The sequence below is a fragment of the Coturnix japonica genome, chromosome 10, assembly GCF_054131305.1.
Source record: "Coturnix japonica strain WE chromosome 10, WE-NBRP24, whole genome shotgun sequence".
NCBI classification, from domain to species: Eukaryota; Metazoa; Chordata; class Aves; order Galliformes; family Phasianidae; genus Coturnix; species Coturnix japonica.
This window is the reverse complement of record NC_140672.1, coordinates 26467131-26484961: the sequence shown is the minus strand read 5'-3', so window position 1 is coordinate 26484961 and position 17831 is coordinate 26467131. Positions and strand designations below refer to the sequence as shown.

The 17831-nt window shown below is 42.3% G+C and overlaps 1 protein-coding gene across 1 annotated transcript in view; it reads right to left on the bottom strand.

The window, feature by feature from the left end:
- Positions 1–243: 243 nt before the first annotated feature.
- Positions 244–17831, bottom strand: part of LOC146759543 (uncharacterized) — a 46435-nt gene continuing 28847 nt past the window's right edge. The window contains exons 3-6 of the mRNA XM_085510423.1: positions 4878–4939; positions 4566–4685; positions 3151–3346; positions 244–710 (exon numbers count right to left, since the gene is read on the bottom strand). Coding sequence (XP_085366549.1) covers positions 244–710; positions 3151–3346; positions 4566–4685; positions 4878–4939 — 845 coding nt within the window. The remainder of the gene's footprint in view (positions 711–3150; positions 3347–4565; positions 4686–4877; positions 4940–17831) is intronic.

Sequence of the window (17831 nt, the reverse complement as noted above, 5' to 3'; positions counted from 1 at the left end):
TTCAGTCCCGCCTTTAGGTTTTCATTGTCTTGAAGCAGTGCTTTGATGTGCTGACTTTTTTGTGAGGAAACATCAACAATACTTCTGCATACTTCCCAAATCCTTTCAAGACTATAGTTAAAGGAGAGGTCCTGCACAAGATCTGAGATGGAAGAAGTCTGTGACTGAATGTATGCAGAACTAATTTGAGATGTCCCTGTCTCATCTTTTTCAGAGTCTGAGGAATCCTTTACACTGACAAAGTCAGTACCGATGGCGTGAAACTCTAAGTGACAATTCATCTAATTTGGTCCACATTTCTTTTACTTGTGACACTTTATCAATTATATATTCTTTGGCAACTTCTATGTTGTTAGTTAGTTGGGCATTTTTGTTTTCAAGTGTCATATTTATAGATTTCTGTTCATCCAGTTCAGAAGCAATTTCCCGATAGTCAGCTTGACCCTGCAGAATTTGTTCACGGAGGGCATCAGCTGTTTCTTCAGAAAAAGAAAGCTCAATACGCAGGCTTGTTACCTGCTTACTGAAATCTTCTTTTTTATTTTGTTCTCTTCTGCATTGTTCTTCAAGCACAGCTAAATGACGTTCCAAGATTTCAGTTCTTTCCCTCAGTGCTAGTACTTCCTTTCGGTATGTGGAGCACTTTTTTTTCATGCGTTCAATTTTCTTTTGCTCTACAGTGTTCTTTTTCTTTCTCTCATTTACAACTACTGTAAAACAAACAAACAAACAAACAAAAAAAAAGGGAAAAGGAATGTAGCTCAGATTGATTAAAATCATTATTACATAGCAGTTCACAACACCAAGTAGCAACTTCTAAGTGAAAAACTGTCGTAATATGCAAGCCATGCCCTCACATCACATAGTATTTGATACTAGTGAAGGAATTAAAGTCCTCTGAACACATAATCAGGTGCCTCAGATTTCTATACAGAATTAACAGCAAAAGGTTTTCAGTCTGGAAGAACACTTTTACCATGGCACTACTCAAACCTTCCACTCCACACCAGTAGAAAATATAATTAGATTTAAGAAACATGGGAACGAGATAGATAATTCACAGCTATATTCTTTCTATCTTCCGTGCTTCAGCAATCCCTATAAGGCAGCCAGGAATCACTCCATCTACATCTAAATGGTAGATAAACAGTTCTCTAAGCAATTTCATTCCAACTCACAGTCCTCTTACTTTCAAAAGAAAGATAAAACCCTGGACAAGTTGATCACTTAAGTGTTGATATCTGTCTCTCTTATTCAGTTGATCTCTAAACAAAATATGAGGATTCCTACTTCTGTCCACACTTACTCTTTTGCATATAAAGTTCACACATAAAGTTGTACAAATTTGCAGATTCAAGTTTCCATAAATATTCCATTAGCTTGGGGCTGTTTTTTTCTTTAACTGGTGAGCAATTAGCTAAAATCACATGCATTTTCTTTCTATCAAAAGCGACTTCTGCTGTATTTCATCATTGCTTTAGAATCCAGTTATGTCCATTCCATAATATGCATACTTTAAGTATTAAAAAATATAAGTCAAGACTTACTAGGGATTGTGTCACCACAACAATATATTCCATGGTGATTCTTGTACAGTCCTTTTATTACTACAACTACAGAAATGCAGAATTTTATAGCGCCCACGTGCAGCCTGCATTACATACAGATTCACATGTACTGCATGGAAACAGCCTCTTAACTCATCTAAGGAGTTTTATATACAGCCCTCAACTGATTTAAAAGTCATACTGAAGAAACAGCAGTGGCATATTCCACCCCAAACCAGGTTTTGGGTTTTGACTGCTGCTCCCAGCAACACTAGTGAGGGGAATATGATTTATAAGTAATCTAAACACTTTATGCTGAAAACAACAAGCAAGCACTAAAGCAAGATAAATAAGACTAGGGAGAAGATGTGTAATGTTCAGTCTAGAAGCTCCTTACACAGGAAGTAGGGAAAAAGCATTATTACAGAGCATAGGAAACAAGACCTAAAAGCTCAGAGAATGGTGTAAATACCCTGAACTTGAAGCTGAGATAACCTAGCATCTCCTAAAACACTTTTGCTCGTGCTACTTATATAACTAATTCTACAAAAGAACCAGCACAACATACCTGTGCTCATTGTTCTACTGTGTATATTTAACATAGCTAAAGAATATATATTAAGCGGTTTTTGAAATTGGATGCTATTAATACTCACAAATAGAAGAAAATTTTAACATGATTGAATACTCAGTACTTCTTAACAGAAAACTTCATGCTGACATTGTGACTATCAGCTACCCATTTTAATTCCTATGTGGAGCATTGCTGTCATTAATTGTTAAATGAGAGCTTTGGTCATATGATTAGAACAAACCCACTACTATTTGGAGTATGGAGGAATCCACATCCCTCCCTCAGTCTCTGCTAAGATGCTTATATGTGATGCCATTCAGTGGTCACATTAGGATTCAATATTTATGCCAAATAAAGGCAGCAGGGACAAATCATCCAAGAACAGCATCTCATCCAAAGAAGGCCTTGACTTTCTCCCTTGCACATATTTTGCAAGAGGAATACAAGAAAGGAAGGGAATACAGCTAAGGTTTAGATTTTCCCTTCTACATTGTATATGCCTTCCGTAATTCTAGGAACACTGATGCTCAGCTGTGCCCAGAAGTGAAGTTAAATGCATCAGAGCTTATCCAAACCATTTTGCTCAAATATTGCCCATGAGTGAGCAATTAGCAGTTCGTCAACAGTTTTGATAGTTGCTTCAGGAAAAACAAAACAGACAAACAAAAAAAAGCACTTGAACAGCTGATGCTACTCAGAAGATCAGCAACAGCAGTTGAAACAATCCTAAAGAAACTGCTTTAAAACTATTACCAAATCTGCAAGTGCATCAACAGATGAGGAAAAAGCAGCAAAAAGGAAAAAAATAGTGCAAAAAACTTTTATTCTTAAGCATTCAAAAATGAACAGCATAGGACCTTCTGAAAAAGGGATATTTACATAACAGTTACTTCTATTTACAGTTTAACACAGTGGCTTTTCTCCTTATATCATAAGGTACGCGCTTCACAGCCTTTTGCTTCCGATTCGGAATAGAAAGCAATTTGTTGTTTTGGAAGACACCCTGTTCAAGGATGGAAGAAACTGTACCTTTCTTTGGAGGTGGCTCTTCCACAGTAGGCTTATCTTCATCAGTACTGCACTTTCTTCCCACTTCCAACTCAGATTTCTCTTTTTTCAGTGCTTTAACTGAAAGCACTGAAAATTGGCTGCTTTCAGTTCCTTTATTAGTGTTCTCTTCTGCCGGTTCTGCTTTAATGGTAGTTAAATGGTAGGTAGTCTTTTCCTGTATTGATATAAGATCAGTTACATTGAAGCTTAACAAAAGGAGCACTTAAGTCTCAGTAATCTTCTGTAGGCAAATATTTACACAAAACCATACAGCTAAAATATTTACCCGGTGACTCTATAGACATCAGTTACAAATCTCAATAGCAGACAGAACAAGTACACCTTCAGATAATGACAAGTGCAATACTCGGTAGAGTATACAAGGGAAAGCAAGAGCCTAGCAGGTTACAAAGTAAAAGACTTGCACACAATCAAGAGTTTACCGGTTTATCAAAGAATTTCCTGTTTCCAAGAAGTCAACAAAATTACAAACATGGTCAAAGAGCAAATGGTCAGCTCTCATACAAGTTCATCACATCACACTTCTGCTAAGCTGCTAAAATCACTTTCATCGTGACAGATATAATCCAACCTTAAAGCTTAGTCAGCTCTGTCACGCATATTTTAGATTGTGTCCTTGACCACAAGTGAAGCTTCCTTACTTACAAGATGACGATTGTTAAGCCATGCTGGCACTGCCTAGGACTGATTATTCATCTTTAGTAACTTATGAAAAGAAAAGCCTCAGTAGTGTTCAGGCCACACAATCTCACAGATAGAGTTGGAGCCTTGTTCTTGGAAGAAGTAATAGGCGAGGACGTGACTACTCATCACAGTCAGCTTTAATACCATGGAAATACTAAGTTGCAGTGATGCAGACAGTCAAAGGTTAAGAAGGGTCAAGTTGCTAAGCTTACAAGGTTAGAGATCTGAGTGACAGAATTAACTATAAATGTTTTCAGAGCTACTTCAGGCTACCAAACATCAAAAAATGAACAAAAACCACCAGAAGTGGTATGCACACATACTTAATCAAGCTAGTCTTCACATATTCAGTAGCTCGCAGTACATTAGTCAGGATAAAGTTTTATGGACTGCATAGAACGTGGAGATATCCTGACCATTCATACTCGTACTTCCAACTCTACTCAACATACTTTTACTGTTGCTCTTCCTCTGATGTAGGAGTGTGAGGCAGGAGTTAGTGGAACACACTGATATTTTTGTTGTTTGTGTTAACAACAACTACCTTCAGAGAAATTTGAATTGTTTACAATTTCAAGCGAGTACCAGCTACATACAGAAAATCAGTTTTCCAAAAATGTGTTGATTACAAGCATAGAATTAGTGTTTTCCTTTTTTTGTATAAGGATACGGAGATGTGTAAAACTCACATAATCTTTTACTTTTTCTTCTAAATGAGATTTTAAGTCTTGTAGCTCTGTCATAATGTCATCTTTCTGCACCACGATGTCCATTAGCTCTCGAATCCTTTCATTTTGTGCATTCATTTTCTTGGAAATAAAATTCAATCATCAGTTTCTAATGGAGTGTTAAGTAGCTGAATTACACAATGCATTAAAGGCAAATTCAGTTAAGCTAAGCTCGGTAAGAAATCTATTAATGGAGCCTACTGGAATAGCATTTTAAGCTACCACAAGTTGGTATTAAAACAATTTTACACAACATCTTCTTGATAAAGTTACCTCAGTTGTTTCTTTAAGTTGCTCAACAGACTCATCCAATTTAATCACCTGCATTTCAAAGTCTGTAACACACAGAAAAGGTTGTATTACATAAGTAGCCAATAGATAGTTTATTAAGTAATCAATTTTTCCAGATATTCTAATGTTTAGGTAGCTTTTGAACAGATTAATTAATTTGCATGTGGTCTTCACTTATTGGGAGTGATTCAAAAGTTTTCTATATTTCTTGGAACGAAAACATTGCATCAGCAAGACATAAAGAAGAGTAGAGATTACAATATAAAAGTAAAAATCAAGATATAGATATAAAAGATATATTTAATCCCATACTTATGAAAGCGTAAAGCTGCTAGTTGCAGTTTAAAGGAGAGGGGGGAAAAAAGAAAAGAAATAACCAAAAACCGTGGAATTGCTGAACCTGAATATACACAAGGAACAAACTATCACTTATCTACAGGCTATGGTTCCAAAGGTAGAACATCTCCTCTAATTCCTACTCAAACTGGTTATTTCTCTTTTAGATTAATGAACTATTTCTGTCTTCTACCTTTCACATCGCATAACTCACCTTTGTTCTTCTGCATCAGCTCTTCAGTTTTAAGTAGTTTGGTGTTTTTCTCTGTTAGCTCTTTATTGGTCTCCATCAGTTCAAAGTTAGTTTTCTCCAGCTGCTTTTCAAACCAGCCAGTATCTTCCTTCGGGTCCCCCAGGGATACAATGGAAATATGTGCTGCCTCAGCTTGCTCTTTAATATCCATGACATCATAATGCACAGAATCAAGAATGCCCTCAGGATCAACACAGGTGTCAGGCACTATGCTATGTTCTCCACGCTGAAACGTAATTTATAATCAGTTAAAACTGGTGAATAGCTGACTACATAATAGCTGTTATTTCTACAGATAGTCTGGATAGCCACTATGAAGACAGCCATACAAGAAGTTTTTAATTTCAGCTTCAAATCCCACCTCACTATTACTCACCATTACTATTTGATGACCACACTCCCTCCTTTTTTTTTTTTTTTTTGTTTTTTTAAATATTACCCCAGATTGATCTCCTTCAAATTTAACGTACAAGTTTGGACTCCCCTTTTCTTTGTATACAGCGTAAATTTTCATTTTGTGTTGCAGAAACAAGGAAAACGCCCAAATTCCCAAAGCTTTCTGAAACTGTTCTTAAGGCTCAGCAACTATTCCTGCTAGATGAAGAATAGATGTATCTTGCTCATCATACAGAAACACAGCATGCACTTCTTTGTAAACAGCCTTCTGTTTCTATAAGATGTGCCCATAACATTTAAATAGTAAAAAGGAAAATATTTAAGGAAAAAAAAAGGAAAATATTTAAGAAAAAAAAAAGAAAAATACCAGGGTGTCATGGTTTAATAATTTTGTAATTTTGCTATCAGTATTCCACATCATAACATCATATAAAGCATGAATAATTTTACTGAATCTGCAACTTACAGAAGAAGACTACATCTCCCAGAGAGCAACACGATGGGTCACGGGACCTGGACTCTATATTAACTCAGTCGCAGAACAGACTGACGTCTTTCGAGTTCTGGCGTTCAGGGGAGTGTGTGGAAGCCTTCAGCCGTTCGCCTAGATTTCACAGTAGGCCTCTCGGTTACGGGACTCATTCTCTCTCCTATTTTGCTTGATTCGTTAGCTCAATTTTCAATTTTCAATTATATTGTACTATATTGTGTTATCCGGTATTTCGATATAGTATTTAGTAAATAAGTGTGCCTCCTTAGATCGTTGCCGCTGTTTACTTTTCCTAATTAACTTTTTCCTTTCGGCCTAGGGCCCCTGCGGGGCTCACGGCCCCTGTCACGGACGCAGGTGGACTTTTCGTTCAAACCGTGACAGATTTTGGTGGAGAATGCGGGCAAATTGAGTTGCTGTTTTTCTGTGTTTTCTTCTGTTGCTCTTTTAGCTTTTAACAGAGCTACAAGTTTTTTTTCCTGTTAAGGAGCTATCTTAGGTTTGCGATTGTGAGCTTGACCTTGAAAGTCCAGGCAGACTGCCAATACTCCGGTTTATTTTATAAACACTGCTGAGCTTTGTTTTTGTTTTTTTTTTTTTTACTTTTTTTCCCTCTCTATTGAAAAAAAAAAAAAAAAGTTCCCTCTACTAAGTGTGCTTTATAAGGTACTGCATTTCATTAGTTCCTCTTTTACGATGCTCCAAACATATTGGACCATGTTTAAGCTAGTCTATTTTTCCTATGAAGTTATAGGAATGTATAATAGATTGAAAGCATGGTTAGCAACGCTTATTTGGTATTTGCATGCAGCTCCAGAGGGAGCAACTAATGCAACTAATGCAACCAATAGTACGGATATGGTGGTTTTTGAGCATGCTTTTCCTTTTTTCTTTGCATCTTTTAAGCAGTCTTCGACTGACCAGTTGTCCCAGTGGACCACACTGTCAGTCATATTAATCTCCCTGAATTTGCTGTTGGTTATTGTAGTGATCTCACTCGGTATCTGGATTTATAACCTCAGGAGGAAGTCTTCCTTAGACTCAGAGAATACTGAGTGGCAGGGAGTGTGGAGAAACTTTGGAGAGACTTTTAGAGGACAGACATCTTTAGTGTCATGGAGCTTTACTCCTGAACACTTAAAGAATCCTGAGAGTTTGACTGCATATTTGAGACAGGAATGTTGTGGCTCAGGCAGATCTAAGGAGGCACAAATGACTTGGGGCCTAGCTAATGCTTATCAGGCCTTATTCAATACCATTCCTGAGAGGGAAGATTTTGAGATTGAGAGAGAGAGTCTCAGGGCCGAGAATGAGAGTATCCAATCAAAACTCGACACTCTCCAGTCCGAGCATAACGTCCTCTGGTTTGGGTACAACACTCTTCAGTCCAACTACGACAGCCTCCAGTCTGAGTTGGGTGCTGTCCAGTTTGAGCGGAACGCTCTCCGAGACCAGCTATGTGCCCTCCGGGGTGAGCTGAATGTATTTATCCAACTACCAGGGTCACATGTAGTCCAATTTGACCAGCCATTGGGGGCACATGTAGTCCAATTTGGCCAGCCACTGGGGGCGCATGTACTCCAATTTGACTAGCCACCGGGGACACCAGATACAATGTTGGTTGCCCCTGTAAGAGGGCGAAAGACAAAACAAGTTTCAACTCAGTTAGAGAAAATGCAGAAGGAGTTAGAAGAGCGGAGGGAGTTAGGAGAGCAGGACTCAGGAGAGCAAGGGGACTCAGGAGAGCAGGGGGACTCAGGAGAGCAGGGAGAGTCAGAGGACCAGAAGAAGTTAGAGGAGCAGAGGATGTTAGAGCAGTATAAGAAGATGTTAGAGGAGCAGAAGAAGTTTCAGGAGCAGATGAAGTTGGAGGAGCAGAGGATGTCTGAGGGGAATAAGAAGATGTTAGAGGAGCAGAAGTTAGAGGAGCAGAGAAAGTTAGGAGAGAGGAAAAAGAAGGAGGGTTACCTGAAGGAAATAACACAAGCATCAGGCTCAGAGTCAGAAGAGGAGCCAAAAGCTAGATTTTCTTTACGAGAATTTCTCGAGTCCAAACTTATAGATGGGGCAGCCTCATCAACACAGTTGCCACCATCAACACCTGGGACGCTTGATAGAGCAAAAGGTGAGCAAAGTATAACGACCATTATTGATCGATCTTTTAAACTGAGTGAAATTCGAAATCTAAGAAAGGATTTCACATGTCAGCCAAAAGAAAATATGGTCACTTGGTTACTTCACTGCTGGGACAATGGTGCCAACAGTGCATGGCTTGATGGCAGTGAAGCTCGCCAACTGGGTAGCATTTCCAGGAACTCACGTGTGGACAGAGGTATTGGCACATGCCAAAATCGGTCCTACACCCTCTGGAAGCGGATGTTGATAGCGGTAAGAGATAGATTCCCCTTTGAACGGGACTTGGAGCCTGAGAGAAAGAAATGGACTGAAATAGAGAAAGGTATCCAATCTTTGAGAGAAAGTGCTCTGGTGGAAATGCTATACAGCCCCCAGTTCAATCGTAATGATCCAAACCAATTACATGATCCTGAAGCAGTCCGCGTTCCACGACAAATGTGGCATGACTTTACAAAGGCAGCTCCAGAAAAGCATGCCAGTGCACTTGCATTAGTATATGGCAAAGGGGAAAGGAAACCCTTTGTGAATGAACTAATTGGCAGGCTTCAGGAACTTGAATTATTTATAAGCGCTACAGAAGTTAATCTGTATACTTCAGCCATTGTCAAAATAGTGGAAAGATTAAAGAAAATGGAGGGAACACAAAATGCTATTATTGACAAATTGGCTAATGTGCCTGATGTAGATGAATCCACGGTGGTACAAGATGATGGAAACCAGGATTTCCACGATCGCCTATTGAGAAAGCTAAACAACATGAGTTCCTCTCGACCTGTATCATCGAAAATCTCAACCATTAAAAAGAGACGTCCTCGTATTCAAGCAAATGACAATGGTAAGTCACCTCGAATCAACAATGAGACTACACGTCTTGCCTTGTTGCTTTTCCTCTGTAGTCATGGGGAGGACATGAAGAAGTGGTGTAATTCATCCACTTCTGCACTTCAGGCACGAGTGGAAGAATTACAAGGTGAAACAACTACCAAGGTGAACTCTTCCAAGAAGGGGAGAGTTCCAGTTGCTGCAAGTCAACGAGGTAAACAATAGAGGGGCCCTGCCCCCAGCCAGGGGGGGGAAAGGGACAATAGAGTATACTGGACTGTGTGGATTAAGTGGCCTGGCACATCTCGACCACAGAAATATAAAGCCTTGGTGGACACTGGTGCACAATGCACCCTAATGCCCTCAAGTCACCAAGGGACACAACCAATATATATCCATGGAGTGACTGGGGGTTCACAAGAATTGACTATGTTGGAGGCCGAAATAAGCCTCACTGGTAAAAACTGGCAAAAACACCCTATTGTGACTGGTCCAGAGGCTCCATGTATATTGGGTATCGATTACCTTAGGATGGGATATTTTAAGGATCCCAAGGGGTATCAATGGGCCTTTGGGATAGCTGCTGTTAACACAAATGGTGTTTATCTGCTGTCAGCTTTACCTGATCTGTCAGATGATCCTTCTGCTGTGGGGTTGCTCCAGGTAAAGGACCAAGAGGTACCAATTGCCACCAGAGTGGTTCACAGACGGCAGTACCGCACCAACAGGGACTCATTGCTCCCCATTCACAAGCTAATTCGCCAATTAGAGAATCAGGGAGCGATTAGCAAAACTCACTCGCCTTTTAACAGCCCCATATGGCCAGTGCATAAAGCCAGTGAAGAATGGAGGTTGACGGTGGATTACCGTGGCCTAAATGAAATCACACCTCCATTGAGTTCTGCTGTATCAGACATGCTAGAACTCCAGTATGAACTGGAATCAAAAGAAGCTAGGTGGTATGCCACCATTGCTTCTTTTGCTTTTTCCTGTAGAGCTGTTCAGTATACCTGGAACCGTTTAGCTCAAGGGTAGAAGCACAGCCCAACAATTTGCCATGGGTTGATCCAAGCTGTCTTGGAACATGGTAATGCTCCCGAACACTTGCAGTATATTGATGATATTGTCGTGTGGGGCCTTACAGCAGCAGAGATATTCAAGAAAAGAAAACAGATAATCCAAATTCTTTTGCAAGCTGGTTTTGCCATTAAGCGCAGCAAGGTGAAGGGGTCTGCCCAGGAAATCCAGTTCTTAGGTGTAAAATGGCAAGATGGGCATCGACACATCCCAGCAGATGTGATTGAAAAAATCACTGCTATGTCTCCGCCCACCAACAAGACAGAGACCCAATCTTTTCTGGGAGTAGTGGGCTTTTGGAGAATGCATGTCCCAAACTACAGCCACATAGTGAGCCCCCACTATCAGGTAACACGGAAGAAGAATAATTTCTCATGGGGTCCTGAGCAGCAGCAGGCTTTTGAGCAGAGAAAACAAGAGATAGCCCGTGCCGTGGCCTTGGGGCCAGTACAGACAGGACAGGATGTAAAGAACATCCTCTACACTGCTGCTGGAGAGAAAGGTCCCACTTGGAGTTTGTGGCAAAGAGCTTTAGGAAAAACCCAAGGCCAACCCCCGGGACTTTGGAGTCGAGCATATAAAGGGTCTGAGGAGTGCTACACTCCAACTGAGAAGGAGATCTTAGCCATGTACAAGGGGGTTTGGGCTGCTTCTGAAGTAGTTGGGACAGAGGTTCAGCTCCTTCTAGCACCTCGCTTGCCTGTGGCCCCCCTGTCACGGACACAGGTAGATTTTTGTTTAAACCGTGACAACTACCCAGAATGCAGCATAAGGAAATTTTTGCCTAGAACTCTGGAGGACTATTTTTAACTCAGAAAGGTCAGAGATAGAAAGTTCACACTGATTTCTGGGTCACCAGCCTCACTGTATATCAGCATTTTTGGTTTTTAAATGATACATAAAGTTCTCAATGGCACTGCTCTAGTCGGTAGTTCTTTCACTTTCCGTGCAGCTTGCTCTGTGCATGGCTTGTGAACCGCTATTCAGGCCAGACAGCTGCAGCCCTGTCATGGATTTTGTAATTTTGTAATTTGCTATCAGTATTCCACATCATAACATCATGTCAAGTATGGATACTTCTGTTGAATGTGCAGTCCACAGAAGAAGACTACATATTCCAGAGAACAACGGGAGTAACAATAAGTCACGGGACCAGGACTCTATATAATCTCGTTCCCAGGCTGGAGTGCCCTCCTTCTTCTCTCGAACTTCTCGGAGAGTGAGAAGCGTTCCAGCCGTGTCGCCTAGAGTTCACAGTAGGCTTCTCGGTTTTCGGAGACTCTCTCTCTCTCTGTTTCGTTCGATTTGTTAACCTTAATTATATTATATTGTGTTATCTTGTATTTCGATATCGTATTTAGTAAAATAAGTTTTTCCTCCTTAGATTGTCGTTGTTTTATCCCACTCCCTTTTTCCCCCTCCTTTCCAGGCCCCGGGGGGGGGCCGTGGGGTGGCTTCCCCTGTCACGGGCATAGGTAAATCTAAGTAACCCGTGACAGATTTTTGGTGGAGAATGCGGGCATAGAGCTTTTTAGCTTTTAGAACGACTCTCTCTTTGCTCTTAAAGAGCTTCGTTACGGGAGTGTTGGGAGCGCTATCTTTCCGTAGCTGCTCACGGAGAACGTGACCTTGAAATACCAGACAAATTGTCAACATTAAGGGCTGCTGCACATTCTCAGCATTGCTATCTAACTTTTGTGTAGAAAAGAAAGGGATTTCTTTCTCCCTTAGAGCAAAGCTAGCTAGCTCTGACTTTTACAGAGCCTGCCAGCTATGAATCCACTCTTCATCCCAGTTGCTCTGTTTAAGGGATTGAAAGCAATTATGATCTTCTTAAAGTATTGGTCAACTATTAACAACATAATTTGGTGTTGTGGAATTGTGCAGGTATATAGCCTAATAAGGTGGATACTGATGGAGACACCTGCCTGGTACTTTTACGATATGTGGTATGGTCAGAATTTTGGCATCTACAACCCAGATGGAATTGTGAATCTTACAAACACTTGCATCCCAGATGGAACAGGCAATTTTACAAATACTTGCATCCCAGATGGAACAGGCAATTTTACAAACACCACCATGTTTAATTCATTGTACAGGCTAAAAAAACCCTTTTTATTTAGGTTGTACTCTCAGATTTCCACACGCTTTTCCATAACTGAGATAGGGTTCATACTTGCATTCATGTTATCACTATCAATGCATGCATATATGTTCCTATGCATTCGTTCTATGCGGAAGTCTCCTCCAGAACCAGAGAATGATGACTGGCAGGGAATATGGAAAGGTTTAGGAAAAGTCTTAGAAGCATGGGGACCTGCAGTGTCATGGGATTTCACTCTTGAACACCTAAGGGACCCTAAGAAATTAAGTGAGTATTTGGGTCAGAGATCTAAGGAGGTAAACCTTATGTGGGGTTTGGCTTATGCATACCGTGCTTTGTATCATACTATTCTGGAGAGAGAGAGTTTCCGATCTGAGATTCAAGCCCAAGTTAATTCTGATCAGTCACAGGAGGCATCAGTAGCAATATCAGTTGCCCCTGTGGAAGGCAAGAAATGGAAACGGGTGTCCATGCGTCTAGAACAAAAAGAAGGAGAAGCACGGGGGGGGGGCTGCAGAAGACCCAGGTGCCGGGCATGGAGCAGTACCGAAAAAAGCAAAGGCAAAAACCAAGAGGCATGAAGAAGAGACTGATGATGAGGAGGAAATCACCTATTGTCGACCTCTGAAGCTGACTGAAATCCAAGGCTCAAGAAAGGAGTTCACACGGCGTCAAGATGAAGGTATCCTTGCTTGGTTGCTTCGCTGCTGGGACAACGGGGCCAACAGCTTGTCTCTAGATGGTAATGAAGCTCGCCAACTAGGAAGCATTGCCCAAGATGCAGGTATCGACAGAGGGATTTGCAGATGTTCGGATGGAGCTGCCACTCTCTGGTTGCGGCTGTTAGAAGCCGTAAGAGAAAGGTACCCCTATAAGGATGCTTTGAAGCCTAAATTTGATAGTTGGAATACCGTCCAAAAAGGTATTCAGCGCCTGAGGGAATTGGCCATGGCGAAAATGTTGTACAGCCCTGATCCAAGCGAACTTGACCCTGAGAGAGTGAGGGCCGATCCTGACATGTGGCAGAAAATCACAAGTACAGCACCAGAGAGAATTGCACAGTCATTGGTATCAGGATCTAAAGGATTCGTGGACAGATGGCCCCGAGTTGTTGAGCTGATTATAATGCTTCAAACCACCGATCAGCAGCTCCCCCAACTGCATGCCGCAGTTTCTGCCATCTCACAGCTAGAAAACCGAGTAGATGAAATGTGCAAGAAATTGTTTCCATCAACTAATTGTAATGATCCCGTAATAGTATCAGAAACAACTGATGAAGGTCAATCCTCGTACGGGCCACCAGGTCTAATGAAGGATCTGATCAAACTAGTCCAGTCCTACTCCCCACCTGCATCATCAAAATTCTCAGCTGTTAAACGCACACGCTTCCCAGCTCGAGCAAAGAACAACAGTACGATTGCACCGCGTGTTTCCATGTGGCGCTACCTACGTGACCGTGGAGAGGACATGAGGAAGTGGCATGATCAGCCTACTTCTGCACTACGAGCACGGGTGAAAGAACTACTAGACATACCAACCACCAGTGGAGTTGCTCCAGTCATCACAGGTAACCAATAGAGGGGCCCTGCCCTCAGTCAAGGGAGGGAAAGGGATAATAGAGTTTATTGGACTGTGTGGATTCGATGGCCTGGCACATCAGAACCACAGGAATATAAGGCGTTGGTGGATACCGGTGCACAGTGCGCCCTAATGCCCTCCAGTCATGAAGGGACAGAATCAATCCATATTTCTGGAGTGACTGGGGGCTCTCAAGAATTGACTGTGCTGGAGGCTGAAATAAGCCTCACTGGCAAAGACTGGCAAAAACATCCTATTGTGACTGGCCCAGGGGCTCCATGTATACTGGGTATTGATTACCTCAGAAGGGGGCATTTCAAGGATCCTAAGGGGTATCGATGGGCCTTTGGGATAGCTGCTGTAGACATGGACAACATTAAGCAGCTGTCTGTTTTGCCTGGCCTGTCAGAGGACCCGTCTGTTGTGGGGCTGCTACGAGTAAAAGAGCAGCAGGTACCGATTGCTACAAAGACAGTGCACAGATGGCAGTATCGCACCAACAGGGATTCCTTGCTCCCCATTCATGATTTGATTCGCCAGCTGGAGAATCAGGGAGTGATCAGTAAAACTCACTCACCTTTTAACAGTCCCATATGGCCAGTGCGTAAAGCCAGTGGAGAATGGAGGCTGACAGTAGACTACCGTGGCCTGAATGAGGTCACACCCCCATTGAGCGCTGCTGTGCCGGACATGTTGGAACTCCAGTACGAGCTGGAGTCAAAAGCAGCCAAATGGTATGCCACCATTGACATTGCCAATGCCTTCTTCTCTATTCCTTTGGCCGCAGAATGCAAGCCACAGTTTGCCTTCACCTGGAGGGGCATTCAGTATACTTGGAACCGTTTGCCCCAGGGGTGGAAACACAGCCCAACCATTTGCCATGGGTTGGTCCAAACTGTACTGGAACAGGGTGGTGCTCCTGAACACCTGCAGTACATTGGTGACATTGTTGTGTGGGGCGATACAGCAGAACAAGTTTTCACAAAAGGAGAGCAGATAATCCGGATTCTTCTACAAGCTGGCTTTGCTATTAAGCGAAGCAAAGTAAAAGGACCTGCCCAGGAAATTCAGTTCTTAGGTATAAAGTGGCAGGATGGACGTCGTCACATCCCAGCAGATGTGATCGACAAAATCACTGCCATGTCTCCACCAGCTAGCAAGAAAGAGACACAATCTTTCCTGGGTGCAGTGGGCTTTTGGAGGATGCACATTCCAAACTACAGCCTCATTGTAAGCCCCCTTTATCAGGTGACGCGGAAGAAGAATGATTTTGCATGGGGCCCTGAGCAGCAGCAGGCTTTTGAACAGATTAAACAAGAGATAGCCCGTGCTGTAGCCCTGGGGCCAGTACGGACTGGACAGGATGTAAAGAACATCCTCTACACTGCTGCTGGAGAGAAAGGCCCCACTTGGAGTTTGTGGCAAAGAGCCTCAGGAGAGACCCGAGGCCGACCCCTGGGATTCTGGAGTCGATCATATAAGGGGTCTGAAGAGTGCTACACTCCAACTGAGAAGGAGATCTTAGCCGCGTATGAGGGGGTTCGGGCTGCTTCTGAAGTAGTCGGGACTGAAACACAGCTCCTTTTGGCACCTCGACTGCCAGTGCTTAACTGTATGTTCAAAGGACAGGTTCCCTCCACCCATCATGCTACCGATGTCACCTGGAGCAAGTGGATTACGCTGATTACACAGCGAGCGCGAATGGGAAACCTCAATCGTCCAGGAATCCTAGAGGTAATCATGGACTGGCCTGAAGATAAAAAGTTTGGAACATCACCAGCAGAAGAGGTATCACGTGCTAAAGAGGCCCCACCATACAACGAATTACCAGAAAATGAAAAGAAATATGCCCTATTCACTGACGGATCATGTCGCATTGTAGGGAAGCATCGCAAATGGAAAGCTGCTGTGTGGAGCCCCACACGACAGGTTGCAGAGGCCACTGAAGGTAAGGGAGAATCAAGTCAGTTTGCAGAGGTAAAAGCTGTCCAGCTGGCCTTAGATGTTGCGGAACGGGAGAGGTGGCCAATGCTGTATCTTTATACTGACTCATGGATGGTGGCAAATGCCTTATGGGGGTGGTTACAGCGGTGGGAACAAAATAACTGGCAACGGAGGGGAAAATCTGTTTGGGCCACTGAACTATGGAAGGACATTGCTTCCCGAACAAAGAATATGGTTGTAAAGGTGCATCATGTGGATGCACATGTGCCCAAAAGTCGGGCTACTGAAGAACAACAAAACAACCATCAGGTAGATAAAGCTGCTAGAATTGAGGTGGCTCAAATCGACTTGGATTGGCAGAATAAGGGCGAATTATTTCTAGCTCGATGGCCTCATGAGACCTCAGGCCATCAAGAAAGAGACGCAACATATAAGTGGGCCAGAGACCGAGGGGTGGACTTAACCATGGACGCTATTGCGCAGATTATTCATGATTGTGAAACATGTGCCATAATTAAACAAGCCAGAAGGATGAAACCTCTCTGGGAGGAAGGGCGGTGGCAAAAGTATAAATATGGGGAGGCGTGGCAGGCTGATTATATCACCTTGCCACGATCTCGCAGTGGTAAGTGTTATGTACTCACTATGGTAGAGGCAACCACTGGGTGGCTTGAAACATACGCAGTACCCCATGCTACTGCTCGAAACACCATATTAGGTCTTGAGAAACAAGTCCTGTGGCGACATGGCACCCCAGAAAGAATTGAATCTGATAATGGGACACATTTTAAAAATTCCCTTATAAATACTTAGGCCAAAGATCATGGCATTGAGTGGATTTATCATATTCCCTACCATGCACCAGCTTCTGGTAAAATTGAACGATATAATGGGTTGTTGAAAACTATGTTGAAAGCAATGGGTGGTGGAACATTTAAGCACTGGGAGAAGAATCTGGCAGAAGCCACTTGGTTGGTGAATACTAGAGGATCTGTCAATCATGATGGTCCTAGTCAATCTAGCCCCCTACACACTGTAGAAGGAGATAAGGTCCCTGTTGTACATGTAAAGAACATGTTGGGAAAAGCTGTTTGGGTCCTTCCAGCTTCTGGAAAGGGCAAACCTATCCGTGGAACTGTCTTTGCCCAGGGACCTGGGTGCACTTGGTGGGTAATGCAGAAGGATGGGGATGTTCAATGTGTGCCACAAGGGAATTTGATGCTGGGGGAGTGCAGTCAATAATTTTATGTATCTATATATATATATATATGTTTGCATGTGTAGTGTATTTTAGTTATTATAGTTGTACATTTAGTTATGTTACATGTAATTCTACTGTTTAGCTATCATAATTTTACATACGTGTATAAATATGTATATATATATTAACCATGATGTAATAATGTAGAATAAGGGGTGGAATGTCATGGTTTTGTAATTTTGTAATTTTGCTATCAGTATTCCACATCATAACATCATGTAAAGTATGGATACTTCTATTGAATGTGCAGTCCACAGAAGAAGACTACATATCCCAGAGAACAACAGGGTTAATGATAAGTCACGGGACCAGGACGCTGTATAATCTCGTTCCCAGGCTGGAGTGCCCTCCTTCTTCTCTCGAACTTCTCGGAGAGTGGGAAGTGTTCCAGCCGTGTCGCCTAGAGTTCACAGTCGGCCTCTCGGTTTTCGGGGACTCTCTCTCTCTGTTTCGTTCAATTTGTTAGTCTCAATTATATTATATTGTGTTATCTTGTATTTCGGTATCATATTTAGTAAAATAAGTTTTTCCTCCTT